The following is a 19,312-nucleotide window of genomic DNA, read 5'->3' as shown; positions in this document are numbered from 1 at the left end:
GATGAAAGTGAAAGAGGAGCATGCAAAAGTTGGCTTAAAGCTCAACATTCAAAAAACTAAGATCATGGCATCTGGTCCTATCACTTCATGGGAAATAGATGGGGAAATAGTGGAAACAATGTCAGACTTTTTTTGGGGGGGCTCCAAAACCACTGCAGATGGTGACTGCAGCCATGAAATTAAAAGACGCTTACTCCTTGGAAGGAAAGTTATGACCAAACAAGATAGCATATTGAAAAGCAGAGACATTACTTTGCCAACAAAGGTCAAGTCAAGGCTATGGTTTTTCCAGTGGTCATGTATGGATGTGAGAGTTGGACTGTGAAGAAAGCTGAGTGCCAAAGAATTGATGCTTTTGAACTGTGGTGTTGGAGAAGACTCTTGAGAGTCCCTTGGACTGCAAGGAGATCCAATCAGTCCATTCTAGAGGAGATCAGTCCTGGGTGTTCATTGGAAGGACTGATGCTGAGGCTGAAACTCCAGTACTTTGGCCACCTCATGTGAAGAGTTGACTCATTGGAAAAGACCCTGATGCTGGGGGGGATTGGGGGCAGGAGGAGAAGGGGACGACAGAGGATGAGATGGCTGGATGGCATCACTGACTCGATGGACATGAGTTTGGGTGAACTCCGGGAGTTGGTGATGGACAGGGAGGCCTGACGTGCTGAGATTTATGGGGTCGCAAAGAGTCAGACACGACTGAGTGACTGAAGTGAACTGACTGAACTGAATGGAGTTGCAGACATAGAGAATAAACTTGTGGACACAGTAGGAAGGAAGGAGAGGGTGGGATGAATGGAGAGAATAGCATGAAAACATATACATTACCATATGTAAAATAGATGACCAGTGGGATTTGCTGTATGTCTCAGTGAGCCAAAACCAATGCTCTGCGACAACCTAAAGGGGTGGGATGGGGTGGAAAGAGGGAGGGAGGTTCAAGAGGGATGGGACATATGTATACCTAAGGCTGATTCATGTTGATGTATGGCGGAAAGCAACACAATATTATAAAGCATCCTTCAATGAAAAATGTCAAAGTGTAGTAAAAAAAAACCCCACAATTTATTATTTTATTAGTCTTTTATAATTTTAGAAGTCTGAAGTCCAAAATCAGTCCTACAGGGTTAATGCCCAGGTGCTGGCACTGCTGATTCCTGCTGAGTGCTCTGAGTAAATCTCTCCTTTCTGACCTGCTGCCTCCCGCTTGTAAAAACCTTCTGTGATTACATCAAGCCCACCTGGGTAATTCAGGTTACTCTCCTCATCTCAAAATGTTTAACTTAATCACATCTGCAAGATTCCTTTTACCATTATAGGTAGCATTTCCAAGTTCTGGGGATTAGGATGTGGACTTATTGAGGACCATTATTCAACCCCTGCAGGGTGTGGGTGCCAGTTGCCCCTGGAGAGGATGATCCCAAGGAAGCAGTCTGAGCCAGCGCTGAGGCACGCTTGGGGCTGCATGGGAGGGCACTCTGCATGGCGGCATGTCTGATGTGTGATCTTAGGGCAGGGGAGCTGCAGGATCAGAGAGGGCATGTCCCCTTAGCCCTCTGGATCCCCTACCCTGCTCAGCTAGAGGAGGTCCCTTTAAAGTCCACGACCCAAAACAGAAGCTTAAGGATGGCCCGTTGCTCCTTCCCCTGCCATCTGGCAGCCACAGTCTATTTACCTTTCTCCTGATCCACATACAAGGTTCTGAGGGAAACATGTGAGCAAATTATTTTATTCTGTTCCAAGTTCTTTTTTTCTTTTTGCATCTCTGCCTTTTACTTGTCGTGAAAGAGCCCCAGTCCACACCCACTCATTGTTTGTTACCATCCTCACTGGCTTTCCCTTCCTTTGAATCTCTAATTCCATCCTTCCGCCACCTCTTCAGTTCTTAAAATACACAAGATTTCACCTGTTTTCTGTGTTTTTTTAAAAATATGCTCTCCAGCTAGCAAGTTATTCCTGAATCCTACAAAACTGTCAGTTCATTCCTCTTATAATATTTCTTTGTTTTAAAATTTTCACCACCATTTGAAACCTACAAAAATTTTTTTGTAATCAAATTTTAAATAACTTTTCTTATTCCACTTGTATTTGTGCGTGCATGCTCAGTTGCTCAGTCATGTCTGACTCTTTGGGAGTGTGTGGGGCCTGCCAGGCTCCTCTGTCCATGGGATTTCCCAGGCAAAAATACTAGAGTGGGTTGCCATGCCCTCCTCCAAGGGATCTTTCCACCCAGGGATCAAACCCACATCTCCTGCATTGGCAGGTGGGTCTTTACCACTGAGCCACCTGGGAAGCCCATTTTACTTATACCCTTGTGTGTTTGTGTTTTGCTGTGTCTTGACCATTTGCAATAACGCTTCCACACTTATACAATGTATACGGAAGAATTTTTCAAAAAAGCTATTTTTCTTTCCTTGTAAGTTTTTGAAACTCCCTGAAGTTTCAGCTGTATTTTTACTTATTCTCATTAATGCATTCAAGTTTTCAGGGAACCAACTGTGTTTAAGATTCTAATATAATTTTGAGAGAATGTTGAGTTTTGATATTTTATGAATTATTTCATGTGTTTTTAAAAATAAGGCTTTATGAGTTTTTACCTTAATAAAATATTACATATTGCAAAGGTTCTAATGAAAAGAAAATCTGCCAGTTTAAACTTAGTTTCAAACTCATTTATAAAATGTAAATGCTTTGAAAAACTGTGACTACATGATATTGTCATATTGCTGTGGAATGTTCTCCAGGAGGGCAGATGTCTGTCTTGTTTGCCATCATTTCCCAGCAATGGCCCAGCTTTTGGGCCATCCAGTGCTTGGATTTTTGTAAATAATTGAGTAAATGAATATGAGAATTAACAAATAATAGAATTTCAGAATGGATTTTAAAAAGTAAAGAGGGTTCAGTATAAATCATGCTACCTCACTCAGAACATTGAAATACAGATTTTTAAATTTTCAATCAGATCTATAATTTCTCCCAGCCTATTTTGATATGAGTAATATTTTATACCTTTAAGAGTGTTAAAATGTGTATATTCAAGATAATGCTCATCTGTTTAAATGGCTTATGAATTGATAAATACAGGAAATATTACATTAACATTACTTTATATAGATAGTATATATAATGAGAATTCTATATATTATAGAATTATATAGATATTTAGATACTAAATATCTTTAGTTTTAACAGTGTTGGGTGATAAGAAATGTGAATCTCTGATACTGAAATGAAGGCAGGAAATGAGGGGGATATTTCTTCCATTTCTCCTCCTCCTTTGAAATATCTTAGGTGGGAATTGGTTAACTTTGATTTTGTCTAATTTTATGATGGTAAATGCAGGTATGACTTCTTCAGTGTGAAGGTATGTTATTTGTTTCAACATTTCAAAATTTTTCTTCATAGTATTCATTCTTTCCTTGTCTTGTATTCTTCCCTGGTTTAAACTTGTCAAATGATTGAAGATACCTGTTTCACTGTCTGTCCTCAGAATGGCTTCACTCCTTTATACATGGCTGCCCAAGAGAATCACATTGATGTTGTAAAATATTTGCTGGAAAATGGAGCTAATCAGAGCACCGCTACTGAGGTAAGACTGTCAACTCTAAAGACTTGAATTTTTTTGACTTAATGTCCATTTTCTTTGTATCTAGCTGTAAAAGGTCTCCATTATCTTTATTTTAGGAATGTTTATATCACTATTGTACAACAGTGGCCATGAACGAGCAATCCAGTGCACAGTTCAATGAGTTTATAATTTGGGATTCATATCAGTGTATTCTTATGTGAAATCATGCTTCCATCCATTTTGCCATTCTGTAGCTTTTTTGGAGCTTTATACCATTCTAAAATCAAATTATAGTAAATTCTACCCATCTCTTTTCATCAATATTTTATCTTTGTTAGGATCTAATACAATTCCTTAAAGGGGCTTTTTTTTTAGTGATAAGCACTGATTCATAGTTCTTTGTATTTGTACAGTTTCATCAGGAATAGGACATCAGAAAGCTGTTCGTATTTCTGAAGTTCAAATTATGACGTGGTTGTATGACTGTGGTTATGGCAGCCACTGAGTAGAATGTTCAAAATCAATCCAGTCTCCAAATATTCAGGGCATCCAGACATAAAAATGGTTTTGGAATGAGCCAACGTAGTGTATCACTTTCCTTTCCCTGTGTGTGTCCTCCGATAAGCAGAACCTGCTTTGTATTTTCCTTCTGATTTTTGCCCTAGGCAGATTAAGGAGTGAATTTAGTGACTGTTTGGAATAGTGATTTGTACCTGATGGTCAGGATGTTTTCAAGCCTGGGGGAAATGCTCAGGGGCCCCGGAAGGTTGGGAGCAGGTGACACAGGAGAGGAAGGGAGGAGACCTCCATTGGGACATGCCTCTCCTCACCCATTTCAATCAGCTGTAACTTCCCTGGTTCTTGTTCTGTGGCTCCACTGACAAAACTTTAAAACTCCCGGCCTGGAGTGAAAGATGACTAATAGAAACTGCCTCGTTAATTTTTAATGTCTAAATGACCTCCTTTATGGGCAATTAAATCTCCAGATGAAATAAACACAACCTGCATTCTGCCGTGCATTGTGCGGAGAGGTCATTATAATCCATTGAATTCATGTCCAGGCCCTTTGATAGAAAGCTTTTTATGGAGCCTCATAGTAACTTTCTGACAGCTTATTCTCATTAGCTAAAAACAATCCCGAGACATCACTATTAATGAGACCACGTTTCCTGCTTATGACTGGAAAATACAACTGCTGCTGCTGCTAAGTCGCTTCAGTCGTGTCCGACTCTGTGCGACCCCATAGACGGCAGCCCACCAGGCTCTCCCGTCCCTGGGATTCTCCAGGCAAGAACACTGGAGTGGGTTGCCATTTCCTTCTCCAATGCAGGAAAGTGAAAAGTGAAAGTGAAGTCGATCAGTCATATCCGACCCTCAGCGACCCCATGGACTGCAGCCTTCCAGGCTCCTCCATCCATGGGATTTTCCAGGCAGGAGTACTGGAGTGGGGTACCATGGAAAATACAACTACCCAGTGTGAAACGATTTCATGTTCTCTACTCAGCACACACAGATTTTACCCTCTTACCACATGAGTACAGTGTGATTTTTATAATTATGATTTTATGATTGATTTTATGACTTTCTGAGACACTAATTCTGTCAATGAGTGGCATGTGAACATCCTCAGGCACAGCTTGGGTAATAATAGGAGACTATATCTCTACATCACATCCTCTGAGAATTGTAGCTAAATATGCTTATCTGCATGTGTTTTATTTCCTTGAAAACAGAATCATTTACCTAGAGAAATCTTTACACTACAGAATTCTGCTGATCATACAGACTTACTATTTCTAGCGTATGGTTTAGAGAAACGCAGCCTGCCAGCACTCTTAGCTGTCTCATGGCTCCTCCAGACTAGACCTCTGTGCCATCTCAGTCTGTTTCCAGAAATATTAACACCTTTTTATGTATGTTGCATTGGTTGAGTCCATGTCACACTGTGGTTCTCAGAAAATGAAAATGGTCTTTGATTTCCACACAGAAGTGTGGCTTTTGCAAGTCAATCGCATGGGGTTTTGAATCTTGGTTTAAACTCATTTACGCCTGTTGTTTCATTTTTTAATCATTTGCATTAGGAATCCTCAGTTGTGTCCGACTTTTGCAATGTCATGGACTGTAGCTCTCCAGGCTGCTCTGCCCATGGAATTTTCCAAGAGAGAATATTGGAGGGGGTTGCCATTTCGTCCTTCAGGGGATCTCCCTGACCAGGGGATCCATCCCATATCTCTTGAGTCTCCTGCATTACAGGCGGATTCTTTACTGCTGAACGACCGGGGAAGCCCCTTAATCATTTAAATAACTATAATTTTTTCTGAGTGGACATATAGAAACTTAATTGGTTATTCCACACCACTGGCCTTAATGGTTATCAGAAAATGCACTAATGGAAAACTCTTTGCATGTTTCACTTTAGTCTGTTGGGCTTCCCAGGTGACACAGTGGTAAAAAATCCACCTGCCAATGCAGCAGATGGGAGTTTGATCCCTAGCTCGGGAATCCCCTGGAGGAAAAGATGGCACCCCACTCTGGTATTCTTGCCTGGAACATTCCGTGGACAGAGGAGCCTGGCAGACTACAGTCCATGGGGTCGCAAAGAGTCAGACCCAACTGAACATGCATGAGTGCATGCTTTAGTTATCATTCTGTGAATAAATGACATCTTCACAGGGCTTTATTGATTGTTGATTACTATGTGATATTTTAGGCTGTATTGCTAAATACCTTCAACGATCATGTGTGCATGTATGAAAATACCTAAAGAAGACACCCTGAACCCATTAATAGCCCTAATTTGCAAAAATTACTAAGCAAGACATTACGACCAGTTTATCAGATACTTTGAGATCATTCAGTATGGCAGTGAAACTCATATTTGAAATGAAATATTTAAAGTTCTGAAATTTCCCATAATTATAGCACTTGGCATTGGTAAATAGATGGTGAAAAATGAAGCGTATTGAATTTTAATATTGGTTTCCTTTTCATAGAGATAGTGGAGATACTTGAAAAAAAATAATTTCAAATATTTACTCTTCTTCCATGAAGTGTAGATTAGAATGAAATCATGTGGTGGAGATTCAAAGTTAAATTCTCTGCAGGGAGTTATCTGTCCATCCAGTATCATTTTTATAATTTTGTACTTTCTTCCTTCTTCCTGAATGTTACCAAAATTGAAAGCTAGGAATTTTTAAATCAGGCCCTGTACTGTCAGCAAATGACTCGTCTCTAAGAAAAAAATAAACTTCACACTCTTTTAATATAAACTATCCCCCTGTTGCGGGGGAAATCAAATTAAATATGTAAATGATAATGAGCCTGTTCTTTCCTCCTTCACAGAGGACTTAAGTTGTGCCAAAGTTCCAAATTTAGGCTACTCTCTTTCATCTTACAACACTACATGCTTTACTCTTCCATTTCATTAAGTAATGTGTTGATTTGAAATTCAATTCTAATTTTAAAAGTTCAGTCCTTATTGTGGTAGTGCATATATGATATGGACATTTGAGGAAAATGATTTTCCCTCCAAAGTCTACAGTTACCTTTTTTAAAAATTAGCTAATTAATTAACGTATTTTTGGTTGTGCTGGGCCTTTGTTGCTGTGCAAGCTTTTTCTCTAGCTGTGGCAAGCGGAGCCTGCCTTCATTGCACTGCGTGAGCTTCTCACGGTGGCGGCTTCTCTCATTGCGGAACCCGGGCTCTAGGGCACATGGGCTTCGGTAGTTGTGGCCTGTGGGCTCAATAATTGCAGTTCTTGGGCTCTAGAGCACAGGCTCAATAGTTGTGGTACATGGGCTTGGTTGCTGACAGCATGTGGGATCTTCCTGGACCAGGGATCAAACCCGTGTCTCCTGCAGTGGCAGGTAGGATTCTTTACCACTGAGCCACCAGGGGAGTCCTACAGTTACCTTTTTAAAAATCATCTTTGGAAACAAATGGAGCAGTTAGATGTGGTTAAACAGCCATTGTGTCTGGTATGCATTTGTTATATGTGCCATTCAATTCCTCTTGTCTCCTCTGTGAATGGAAACGTTTAACTCTGAGACTTGTTTTCTAGCTTTTGTGAATTAAGGGAGGTTTTCACATTAACAGAGCCTAGAGTATATTTTTTCCTACTTGTCCCCTTTCCATTTTTGAATACATGTTTCTAGAGAGAAAATATAGCTTCCCAGTTTTCTAGCATGGTTATCCATCTACGGCTAAGACTCCTCTAGCTTTGATGATCTGTGGTATTTCTTTAATTGTTTTTGAAGTTTGCCAAAGTGAAAGGCTGATTTTCTACATTATTTAGCACAATTTTATATTCAAAAGACAATATATAATTCAACTAAGTGCAAAATTAATGAATTAGCCTTATTTGCCAAAGAATTTTAGATCATATTATGTCCCAGTTTTCCCAAATTAATTGGTAATAGACCCTTCCATTAACAGCTGTTGTTTTCCCTAATCAATACAGAGATATTTAGCAGCTTGCAAAGTTAATCATGTCATTTTTTCCCCTGTGTTGGCTACCATATCAGTCAGACTTGGTTTTCATTATTTCTCCCCTTCCCACAGTTTTCTTTGTATAAGCAGGCATCACTTCGGGTTGCTTCTAATTTATATTTTCAGATTCAAGACATAATTGAGCATATCCTGTGTGCAGTATGCTTCATTAGGAAAGGCAGATGTTTTTAAAAGTATGTATAGAATAGATATTTTAAAATATCTGATGAAGCCAGTGTATAGAATAATAAATGACTATAATTTGCTTCAGTCTTCACAGTAATATTTATTCCTTCCAATGTTTTTGTCAATCTTAATCTTTAATTTGAAAATGAGATGCACTGTCTCTTGGAGTTGAATACCAGGCTTCCCAAAGTTGATGGAAATTTTTTCCTTCTGTCTCCCCAGGATGGCTTTACGCCCCTGGCGGTGGCGCTCCAGCAGGGACACAACCAGGCAGTGGCCATCCTCCTGGAGAACGACACCAAAGGGAAGGTGAGGCTGCCAGCTCTGCATATTGCAGCCAGGAAAGATGACACCAAATCTGCCGCCCTCCTGCTTCAGAACGATCACAACGCTGACGTACAGTCCAAGGTAAAAGCTGCACGTACTTGTGGGCAGGAACTCTTCAGCTGCCGGCTTCCTCCTGGGGGATGATAAAGAAGTAGGCCATGGTGATAATGCAAAATTACTTCTGGTCATCAAAAGAGATGTTACTTTCAGAGGTATTTCAGAATAAAGGGGACTGTCTACTGGGTACAGTAAGAAAACAAAAAAGAACCCTATAAGATAATTTTCTCCAAAAGGTGAAGCTTTTTAGAAATCTTCTTATTTATTCTATTTATGATAAAAAATAACAGGAACAGAAATAGAAAGATACAATTGTATGGTATAGTGTTATGGTTGCCTTTGCTAAATAGAATGCATTTTGGCATGTTGGAATGGTGTAGCCAATTGCAGAAAGCAGGTTGATTGTTTCCTTAATTTTGCACTGTGTAATATCTTCCCTCTTTTCCCCACACAACACTGCTTCAGATGATGGTGAATAGGACAACCGAGGTACAGTATTGTGGTTATACCAAAATATATCTTTTTAAAAATTTTATTGTGTTTTTTGTCCAATTAGAATAAATGCTCACTAATTCATACTAATGATTAGAACTTTCATTATAAGGAAATTAATTTGGAAACTTTGCCCATAATTAGGGCAAATAGGTAATTCAAAAATTTTAATATAACATATTTTTGAAACATTATTAATCAGTATAACTATTTAAATAGCTCATTAGAGTAGAGCATGAAACAATATTGTTCCATAATATGTATTTTACTAAGTGAGCTTTATTATTAACTTTTTGCCAATAAGAGATGTGACCTCCTTCTCTTAATGAGAATTCTCCATTTAGAATCTAGTGAAGTGTAATTTAAGGAGGTTGCTCTGCCAGTGTTTCATCCTCTTATCTCTTTGCAATTGCCCTTTTTTGTCATTTTTTACCACGTTGTATATAATCAGTAATGATGTTGAGCATATCATGAGCAAAATATTTTCATCATCTTGCTATCTGGTAATAGTTGTCATGAAATCATGTGTTTTCCACATGCCTAAATAAGTCCCATCCACCAACAAAATCAATAAGAGCATTTGGTTTAGAGTGTGTGTGTGTGTGTGTGTGTGTGTGGGAGAGAGAGAGAGAGAGTATGTGTGAGTGTGTGTGTGTGTAGTGGTTTCTCTTTGTTGCTATCAAGAGGCACTAATACAAAAACCATTGAAAGTGTATTATAAAAATTAACCTGTATTATAAAATTTAACCTTCAAAGGCAAGTGACTGTTTCTGTACATTGATTTTCACTTTGCTGAGGAAATTCTCTAGATTAACATTTCATATGATCACTGGGTTGTGGACCTGGCATTTGTGCTTAGTATTAGTAGTGTATTTCTAAAACTAATACCTGTTTATTAACTAGTTTATTCATTGAGATGTGAATAGACTTAAATTATTCATATCATTTCTTCTGTTCCAAATCTTAGGTCAGAGACTTTTAAAAAATGTGCAACTGCTTGGTGAAATTGCTCAAGACTGAAATAATACAAATTGATATATCTTAATTACTGATTTTAATATTTTTTACTTTTAAGTGATTTTTGGTAATTGTTTACATTTTTGAAAGCAGTGTTGGATCCAATCATTATGCAGCAATTTGAGTAGATACATACTGAGTTGGAAGTATTTCTTCAAGGACAGTAGAATAACAAAGAAGAGAAACCCATCAAACCACAGTAGAATCGTGACCTGAGCCTTCCATCTCCCTGTTAATCAGGGAAGGATTCCTGAGGGGCTTACACCAGCCTCATGCTAATCCAAGAGTCACAGCATGAGGCATCACTGTGGATTTTCAATGAGGCTGTGTCAACCAATAAATTAGTTTATTTCTGAAAATGGGAAAAATAATATTATTATACTTGAATAATTTGAAAATGATTCATCAGCGATCTCTGTGTTTTTCTGAAATTAAATTGTAACTCAAATAATAGACACATGTTCAGGATATGACTGGGTGACAGGAAATATCAAGATAAAAATGAAAAACATTAGTCAATTATTTCCTAAAATATTAAAGTTTGACATTTTGTAAAATAGCCCCCAGATTGTAGGCTGATTTTTTTTTCTTGTATATTGACATGAATATTTGGCATCATGTAGACACAAAATAAAAATATCATGACTATAAGCGTAGGCTTTGGATTGATAGTTGCTATTCTTATTTTGTATCTTGCATCACTAGAGTCGGAAATTATTTGCAGCTAATTTGGCTACTAGCACAGAGGAATTTCTGTTACCTAAGGTATCTGAATACTTATTTAGGCCATTTTAAAAGCAAAGTCACCAAGTGAATAGGAAAATAATGGTTGTGATGTGAGTAACATTTCTTAAAAACAATATTGTGTATATCAAAATTCATTTCAAACAAAAGAGGGCAATGCAAAATGGCCTCAAAACTGCAGGATTTGATATCCAGTTTTACTGGAACAGTCTTTATTGCTCCTATTATCTTTTATTAAGCAATGGAAATTATGGAGAGCAGGAACAATGCTTTTTTTAATATGGTAAAAAAGAAAAGAATCAGTATGCTTCTGCTATGAAAATGACAGAAATTTCTAACTACGCTTTCATTAGCAAAAATGAAAGGAAATATGCTTTTCTCTATTTAAGATTTTCAGACTCATTTTTAAAACACTGAGAGTAAACTGTTTTCTAATGCTCATATGATTTATTTAATGTATTTTTATATTAGTCTTACTGATAAAATTTAGTTTAATTAATATTCAAATTTGGATTCCACTTAATTTTTCTTTATTTTATATTCATATTTATTCTACTGTATTGTTTAACTATTGCTTTTAAACTTTTTTTCATAACAATGTAGAGTGATAAAACTCAGTTGTTAAAGAGGATAGAAATATCAGGATAGTATAAATGATGTGGGATGAAATTGTATATCTTCTGTAAGAATTTTTCACAGTATATTCATAGTTCCAAAGATACAATTGTCAGCCAATGCTATTTTTCATTTTGAAAAACACCCAAACCAAAACACAAATTTTAAAAATAGAAGATGTGAAATTTTCTCTGGAGAAAACATTCTTTATTCATAGTTATATTCTATGGCTGAAAAAATACTGTTGTTTAATCATATTTTGTTTTGCTTTAAAGCTAAATCAACTCAGGAAACATGGTTTTATATAAACAACCAATCTCATAAATAAATAAATTGTTATAGCAATTAGAAATAATGTTGCCAAGAAATAGAGGATATTCGTTTACCTTTTTATGTTGACTTATTTACCACTAAATTTAAATGACACCACTCAAACTTAAAAATCTTATTAAAGCATTTATGACCTGATGTACTTTGCTCACGTGTTAGGTAGACAGTTACCATGTGATTTTCTTCACTAATCCAGGGACTACAACGCATGGAGGTAAAATGCTTTACTGACTGCTGTTTTCTTTGCTTTCCATAGAGTGGATTCACCCCTTTGCACATTGCTGCCCACTATGGAAACGTCAACGTGGCAACTCTCCTTCTAAACCGGGGAGCTGCTGTGGACTTCACAGCCAGGGTATGGATTAAAGTGTTTCTCTTTTCATTTAGTTTATGATTGATTGGCCACATTGTGTGGCTTGCAGCATCTTGGTTCCCTGAGCAGGGATTAAACTGAGCCCTCAGCAGTGAGAGCATAGAATCCTAACCACTGGACTGCCAGGGAATTTGGCATTTTGCTAAAGTAAAAATAAACAGTGATAAAGATTTTATTTATTTTTTCTTAATGGATTCATCTGTGCTGGAGAAATTAGATTTTCCATTTTTTTTTCCTCTTCAAATCGTAGGAAGTCATTATGACCCAGCAAGTGAAAAATAGTGTGTAAATTCACATGCATGTGGATCATTTTTTATAAGGAAGATGCTGATTCTGACATCAATATGAGCAGTTACATTTAAAGGTCACACCGTGAATCATGAATGAAAAGCTTCAAGTGAACAAAAAACTGTTAAAATGTTCAGTATAAAATATATAAGTACATTTATACTATGTCCTAACAGTGATTATAGGGCACATAATTTGACACGGATTTTTCAAAATAAATTGAGAATTTGGTCATATGAGGAGTCTTATTAGCTAAAGATATTACGATGTGTTATACATTTAATGGTATACTTTCCTTGGAAAGAATTCACTTACATGACAGATATCAAATTCAGTATACTTAATATACTGTAAATGTAATACTTGATTTTGCAAAATCATAGCATACCAAAAATCAGGTACATATCCTTGACATCATGATGATTATAGAATAGCCATGAAAAGAAATACATATAATTCATGCTTACAGTGCTTTTGTCCTTAGAAGTCTTCTGCCCTGAAACTATATTGCTTTATTTTCAAGTTTTTCATACTGAATTATTCTGAAGAAGATGTTTTTAAGAATCATTTTTCCATTGGGTATTTATTGGCATATGTGTATTCCATTTTTAAGCATAGCAAACTTTAGGATCCCAGAATCTCTAAGTGCATGAATGTTTTAAGACTTTGGACTAGGGCTCTATCCTAGGTAGGACCTGAAATTTTGCTTCTATTATGCAAAATTGCTTCCTTTGTCTCTTGACTGTGATGTGTAGATTTAGTACATATGTCATAGTTATTGATTAACTTAGTTATGCAGTTTTATAATGTTTTCCATTCTCTATAGTGCTATGTGGTTTGTGTACTTTTTTTGTTCCTTAAAAATCAAAAGCACTGAAGGCATAGAAACCTTGGATAAAGTTGCAAAATAGGTCACAATCTCCTTTGTGCTCTTCGTCACAAAACCATCACCACCATGCCCTGTCACACCCAACATGCTCTTGTTTGGTCTCTCCACAATGTAGAATGGAATCACTCCTCTGCATGTGGCCTCCAAAAGGGGAAACACAAATATGGTGAAGCTCTTACTGGATCGTGGCGGTCAGATTGATGCCAAAACTAGGGTGAGTGTCTCTGTTCTTTCAATTTCCTACCGTATTATTTTTTGTATTCTTTTAGCAGGCTCTTTAAAATAACAGTCCCTAAACACAAGCAACGCATTTTCAAGGAAATTACCTTCTTGGATTTGATTTAAACTTCATACATTATATAAAGGTTTTACATGATAAAGTGGCATTAATATTTGCTCATAAGTACCCAGAAAAGCAGAATGCTAGCTCCTCAAGGAGACAGTTTTTCAAGTTCTTGCTTACTGATTTTCTGGGCACAAAGATCAAAGATTGAACTTGCTCATCTGTGATTTGGCTAGTCATAAACATCAAGAGCCCAAACTCATTAGGACACATTAAGCTATGGGAGTGTGGTTTTTACATAAAAATATTTTAAAACATGTTGAAAATCTTTTGGTTTGAACTTTTCAATTCCTAAGTTGTTTTTCTTAACTAGCTGTGCTATAGGGATCTGAGCAGGAGATCTCTGGTATGCTTATGGAAAAAAAAGCATACAGTTATTACTATGTTGCATGTTTATTCATGTCAACACGCTGAGAGGCAGTGCCCTTCATTGATTTCAAATTTTTTGAGTAAAATATAGCTCTGAGTTTTTATGCACTCCCAAAAACTAGATAATAAGATATCAAGAAAACACAACTGTTTAAAGTGCAGACTCTGAATGCAGACTACCTGATTTCAAATGCTACTTCTGCTTACTAGCTGAGTGGTATTAACTTTTTACTTGTCTTCTCTAAACTTAGTTAGGCTAATAATACTACCTACCTCATAGGGTTGTGTGAGAATCAACTCTTAGGTATTTTTTTAAGTGCTTTGTGGTTAGTCGCTCAGTTGTGTCTGACTCTTTGCAGCCCATGGACTGTAGCCCACCAGGCTCCTCTGTCCATGAGGATTCTGCAAGCAGGAATACTGGAGTGGGTTACCATGCCCTCCTCTAGGGGATCTTCCCAGTCCAAGGATCGAACCCAGGTCTCCTACATTGCAGGTGGATTCTTTACCATCTGAGCCACCAGGGAAACCCAAGAATACTGGAGTGGGTAGCCTATCCCTTCTCCAGAGGATCTTCCTGGCACAGAAATCAAACCAGGGTCTCCTGCATTGTGGATTCTTTACCAGCTGAACCACCAATAAATTACTTAGCTACTCATAATTTTTATCATGTTATGGAAATGATGTACAATTACTTGCTTAAACATTAAACTAGTACTTTAGTATTAATTCTCGAGTACATTTGATTAATCATAGACTTAAGCAAAACTTTAAACATCCCTATTATGTCAAATTCTGAAATGTATGGTAGAAGAAGTCTATGTAAGTTAGTAGATAGAATATTTCCCTTGTGATATTTTATTGTCACTTTGTTTAATCCTGGGACTTTGCATGCTCATAGTCGAAGGAATAAAGATCTAACCTAATTCCCTTGCAAATCTTAAGACTAAAAAACATTTTAATAAATCTTATCATCTTGGAGCTTTTAGAAACTACACCAGTCCCAGACTATACATTTTGGTTTTTAATGACTTTATACTATGTTGCTTTTTAAATCTCATTTCTCTACGACATTTGGTCCAGAGCACCTGGGTCATATTATCATGTGGGAACTCTGAAATGGTTTGCTTTGATTGTCAAGATCTTTGCTGTGGTGTCTAGTGTCTTTCACCAGGGTTTTATGTGCTTTCTACCCTTTGCTTTGAGGGCATGCTTTTTCTCTTGCTATGCTGTAGGTATGCAGAATTTGGAATAATGACATATAATGTCACATGATTTGCTTACTTGTTCTCTATATTTGAAAAAAAGAGTTTCTGTACCTCCTTCTTTAAGTCCATTACTTACATAATGAGTCCCTTTACACTCACCTGTCTGTCTCTATTGAGACTCTCTAGTAATTGAGAGGACCAGTGTAAAGATAGCACTTTGTAAATGCAAAAAAAATTATCTTCATCAGTGTTTTAAGGATGCGTGTTACTCTTATTAATGCTTTTCTGGTGTATTCATTCATTATTGAGGCAATTGATTTTGTTTTTATTGACCATCACAATATTTGCTTTGTCCTTTACAATATGCTCTAATTTGCTTGCCCTTCATACATTTGCATATATGATTTAAAAGTGTAACTGCAAATGAGCGTTGCTTTTTCATAAAAAGGGTACTGAGAAATGGATTTTTAGGCTAGTTCTGTCAGTGTAAGCATTGCTTTCTTCTTCTTAAAGGGAATATTTGGACTGTATTTCATCCCATGTAGCTTTTAGATATAGCAAATAAATAGAATGTCACTCAGGTATTTATAAAGTGAAAATAGATTTTCTAATTGTACACATTGTGCAGATCTTCTGTTCATTCCTTCCTTAAACAAATAATTATTGATTTCCTATTTGGTGTTATGAACCCTAGTGATACAGCTGTTAACAAAGACAGACTAGATCCCTGTACTCAGAGATGCATATCAACAATACCCAAGGGAGCAGGTTAGCAGCGAACTGGTAAAAGCTTAATATTAAGCTCTTTTAAAAAATAAACTATAGACTCTGATTTGCAGCCTTTCCTCTGGTGATTCGCATGGTTAACTACTTCCAAACTTCTAGCATGGCCAGCTAGAGCTACCCATGTCATATCACTGACGCAGAATTGAGAAAAGCTAGGCAAAAAATTGACTCTCAGCGCTTTGCACGAACTGATTCCAGTGTACCCTGGGATCAGTCACAATGCTGAGGGTGGCACTGAGCTTTTCCTGTAAGTGAAAATATTTCCTCATTTCCAAAGTAGAATTTTAAAAGCTGTTATGTTCTTTAGGTTTGGGCTATAATCATTAGACCCATATCCTTCTTACCAAAAGTCAAATCACGTAGAGGTATATGCTGAAAATCCAGGACTATGTCTGGAATCAGGAGGCCAATTCATGGTTTGTTTTTTCTTTTGTCCTTTAAAAAGATGTTTTAAAATTAAAAAATGTTGTATTTGTTTTTGACTATCTTTTTAGGTACTATAATAATGTGTCTATTGATGGAATTTTAAATAATATAAATATTATTCTGTAATATTATATGTAAAGGCTTTGGGGCAATTTAAAAAATCATGCCCACAATTTCTCACCACTTTCACCAGCATTATATCAATCACTGAGACATTTTGCATCTCAGAGGCATTCTCATCATTGACTAGAATCTCATGTGAAACTTTAAGACATTTTCACCAGAGCCTTGGTTTTCTGGTGTCTGAAAAACCTCATTTTCATGTTAACACAAAATGTTATAACTAGTTAAGCATGATATTATTAATTCAACTTTTATTAAAGGCATTATTCTTTTTTATTTTTAAACTTATTTTTATCTAATGTGGAAATACTTCCTATAAGGATTATGGTTAAAATATTGAAATATCTATTTCAATGCAAGCAATAAAAGTATACAAAAAACATTGGAGGATGATTAATGAAAAACAGTGCATCAGAGAAAGAGATCACCCTTGCTACTCATTATTAGAAGTAATAATTAAAGTGGTAGCGGTGGCTATAAGTTGTCATATGCACATGCTGTTCTAGGCACCCTGTTAAGTACTATGCTAATATCGTCTTAATTCATCTTCCTAACAACTTACCAAATATTATTGTTTACTTGTTGAGAAAATATGGTGGTTTCAATTGAGAAATGAGACTACCAATGTGAAAAATGAGTTTCAGAGGAGTTAAATAACGTAACCAAGGACACACAGCTTAGTAGTTAGCAGAGCTTATATTAACACACAGACTTCAGGATATGTTGCTGGAAGAATAATCTAAGCTGACAGGGAGGAGAGGAAAAGATAAGAAGAGAAATGGTTGTAAGAAGCTAATGCTGTGGGTTACTAGCCAGATAAATGGTGTTCCTTTAAGGATTACAGACATTGCAGTGTGATTTGAAATGATTCCAGTGTGGTGGGGGGAAGAGAACACAGGGAAGCAGGGGGAAAAGGTAATCTTCAAATACAGTCTTAAGAATGTAAGTTAAAAAAAAAAAAGGTAATGAACAGGTAATAGCTCCTAAGAGTAAAAAGAGTTTAAAACATTCTTGAATACAAAACATCTCAATAAAGATTTGGGACGGAATGAGATGCTGTACTGTTTAGAATATATCCAAAATCTTCCCAGATTGATAATGTTGGGCAACTTGAATTTGATACAATTTACATATCATTTATACAGACAGATAAATTCCATCACTAAATTGTAATATTTATTTGTAGAACCAATTATTTAACCCTTAGTGTTCCTTGATATTCTGGTGGGTTATTTAAGTGTTCTCCATATTGTCCTATTACTCTGAGAGCATTTTGGAGGTTTCAAAATGATTATGCAATGAATATTTCATATAATCTTTAGAAAGCAATACTCTGCCTTTTCTAAAAGTGATAAAATAGCATCCCTTCATCTTTCAAACAAGGCTGTAAGTTAAACTGGGTAAGAAAAACCATCCTCATTCAACATATCGTGAAGCAGAGCCTCAGGCAGATTCACCCATGGTGGGTGGATGCAAGACACACTCACACCCAGAGCTCAGTGGTTCCAGAGACCACGTGCTGGACTGTGCACGTCATGTCTTCATTCACTGTGTTGGATTTTGCAAACTCTAGATCTCCATGAAGCCCCCACCAAGAATACGTTTGAGATATAAAGTTGCATCTAATTGCTGTTTCACTAATAATACAGCAACCAGTGCTCAGTATGTCCACCACCAGTCACTGGTACCAGTATACAAATGCATCAGCATGGTAATCACCTTGCCCACACAGCTTTTCGTTTAAGTTCCTTTTGGCAAACTTTAAATTGGCATCCCAACTGCAGTAGTTTATATATATATTTTTGCTGAGAAGACAGTCTTTTCATGCTAATTCTCAGCTACCCCGAAACTGCAGGGTCTGTTTTGGTTATTAGTATCTCAATACTGGCTAAATAGATTTAACAAAGCAAGGAATAGTTATCATTAAGGTCCTAGCCAAAATCAGATGACTGGCCAAATAGATTTAACAAAGCAAGGATCAGTTATCATTAAGGTCCTAGCCAAGATCAAATGACTCAAATGTGATAATTTGAATAGAGATTATTCAAGGGCTTATTTACACCATTGTAGCTGGACTGAATGGGAGGCAACAGGGAAGGTGACATATCCCTGGGACTAGTTGCCAGCAGGGCTCATTACCAACCCTAGGTCTGAAAGGTGAGAAGAGGTCACCTGCCCTTCAAAGGAGAGAGCTGTACACAGAAGGCTGCTTTGGTAGGAGTGCAAACTTGGTTAAAGAGTCACTGCCAGACCCAGAAGATCCTTCAGGAAGTTGCTTCCATGTCTTGCTGTGTATCCCATTGGCCAACCCCAGCCTGAAGCCAGGGGGCAGGGTAGCCCACAATGGAGAAGGGTAGAGCACAGATCTGCAAGGGCAAATGGAAGATAGCTAGCTTAGACATCACAGAATGTTGGATCAGGAAGAGTGTTGCAATCCAGATGAGTGATATTCATCAGGAGGAAAACATAACCCAGAGATAGCGGTCGCTGAAGCAGAAACACAAAAGATAGGCCATTAAAATTCTGGATAAATCAGAAGCTTCTAAAGTCCTCTTAACTGCTTGTCATCCCTCATTTTCTCAACTACTACATACCTTCTCAACCTCTTTTCCTGAGACAATCCTTTTTTTTCCCCTTTAAATCTGAAGTCACTAGTAAATTTATGTACTCAGGGTTTTATTTTCT

General features: G+C 37.0%; 1 protein-coding gene and 1 long non-coding RNA gene across 51 annotated transcripts in view; one reads left to right on the top strand and one right to left on the bottom strand.

The window, feature by feature from the left end:
* ANK2 (ankyrin 2) overlaps positions 1-19,312 on the top strand; it is a 700,483-nt gene that overhangs the window by 551,247 nt on the left and 129,924 nt on the right. For 40 of the 50 annotated variants that reach the window (XM_044946103.2, XM_044946112.2, XM_044946098.2 and 37 more), the window contains 5 exons: positions 3,491-3,589; positions 8,466-8,651; positions 9,093-9,116; positions 12,082-12,180; positions 13,491-13,589. In XM_044946103.2, coding sequence (XP_044802038.2) covers positions 3,491-3,589; positions 8,466-8,651; positions 9,093-9,116; positions 12,082-12,180; positions 13,491-13,589 — 507 coding nt within the window. The remainder of the gene's footprint in view (positions 1-3,490; positions 3,590-8,465; positions 8,652-9,092; positions 9,117-12,081; positions 12,181-13,490; positions 13,590-19,312) is intronic. The other 10 variants (XM_044946132.2, XM_044946095.2, XM_044946116.2 and 7 more) reach the window with 1 other exon arrangement.
* The window catches only part of LOC112586284, a 50,902-nt gene continuing 40,170 nt past the window's right edge, over positions 8,581-19,312 (bottom strand). The window contains exon 4 of the long non-coding RNA XR_006552410.1: positions 8,581-8,703. This is a non-coding gene — a long non-coding RNA (uncharacterized LOC112586284). The remainder of the gene's footprint in view (positions 8,704-19,312) is intronic.

This window comes from Bubalus bubalis, chromosome 7 (genome assembly GCF_019923935.1).
Source record: "Bubalus bubalis isolate 160015118507 breed Murrah chromosome 7, NDDB_SH_1, whole genome shotgun sequence".
Taxonomy (NCBI): domain Eukaryota; kingdom Metazoa; phylum Chordata; class Mammalia; order Artiodactyla; family Bovidae; genus Bubalus; species Bubalus bubalis.
The sequence above is the reverse complement of the archived record's forward strand: the minus strand, read 5'-3'. Positions and strand labels throughout refer to the sequence as shown.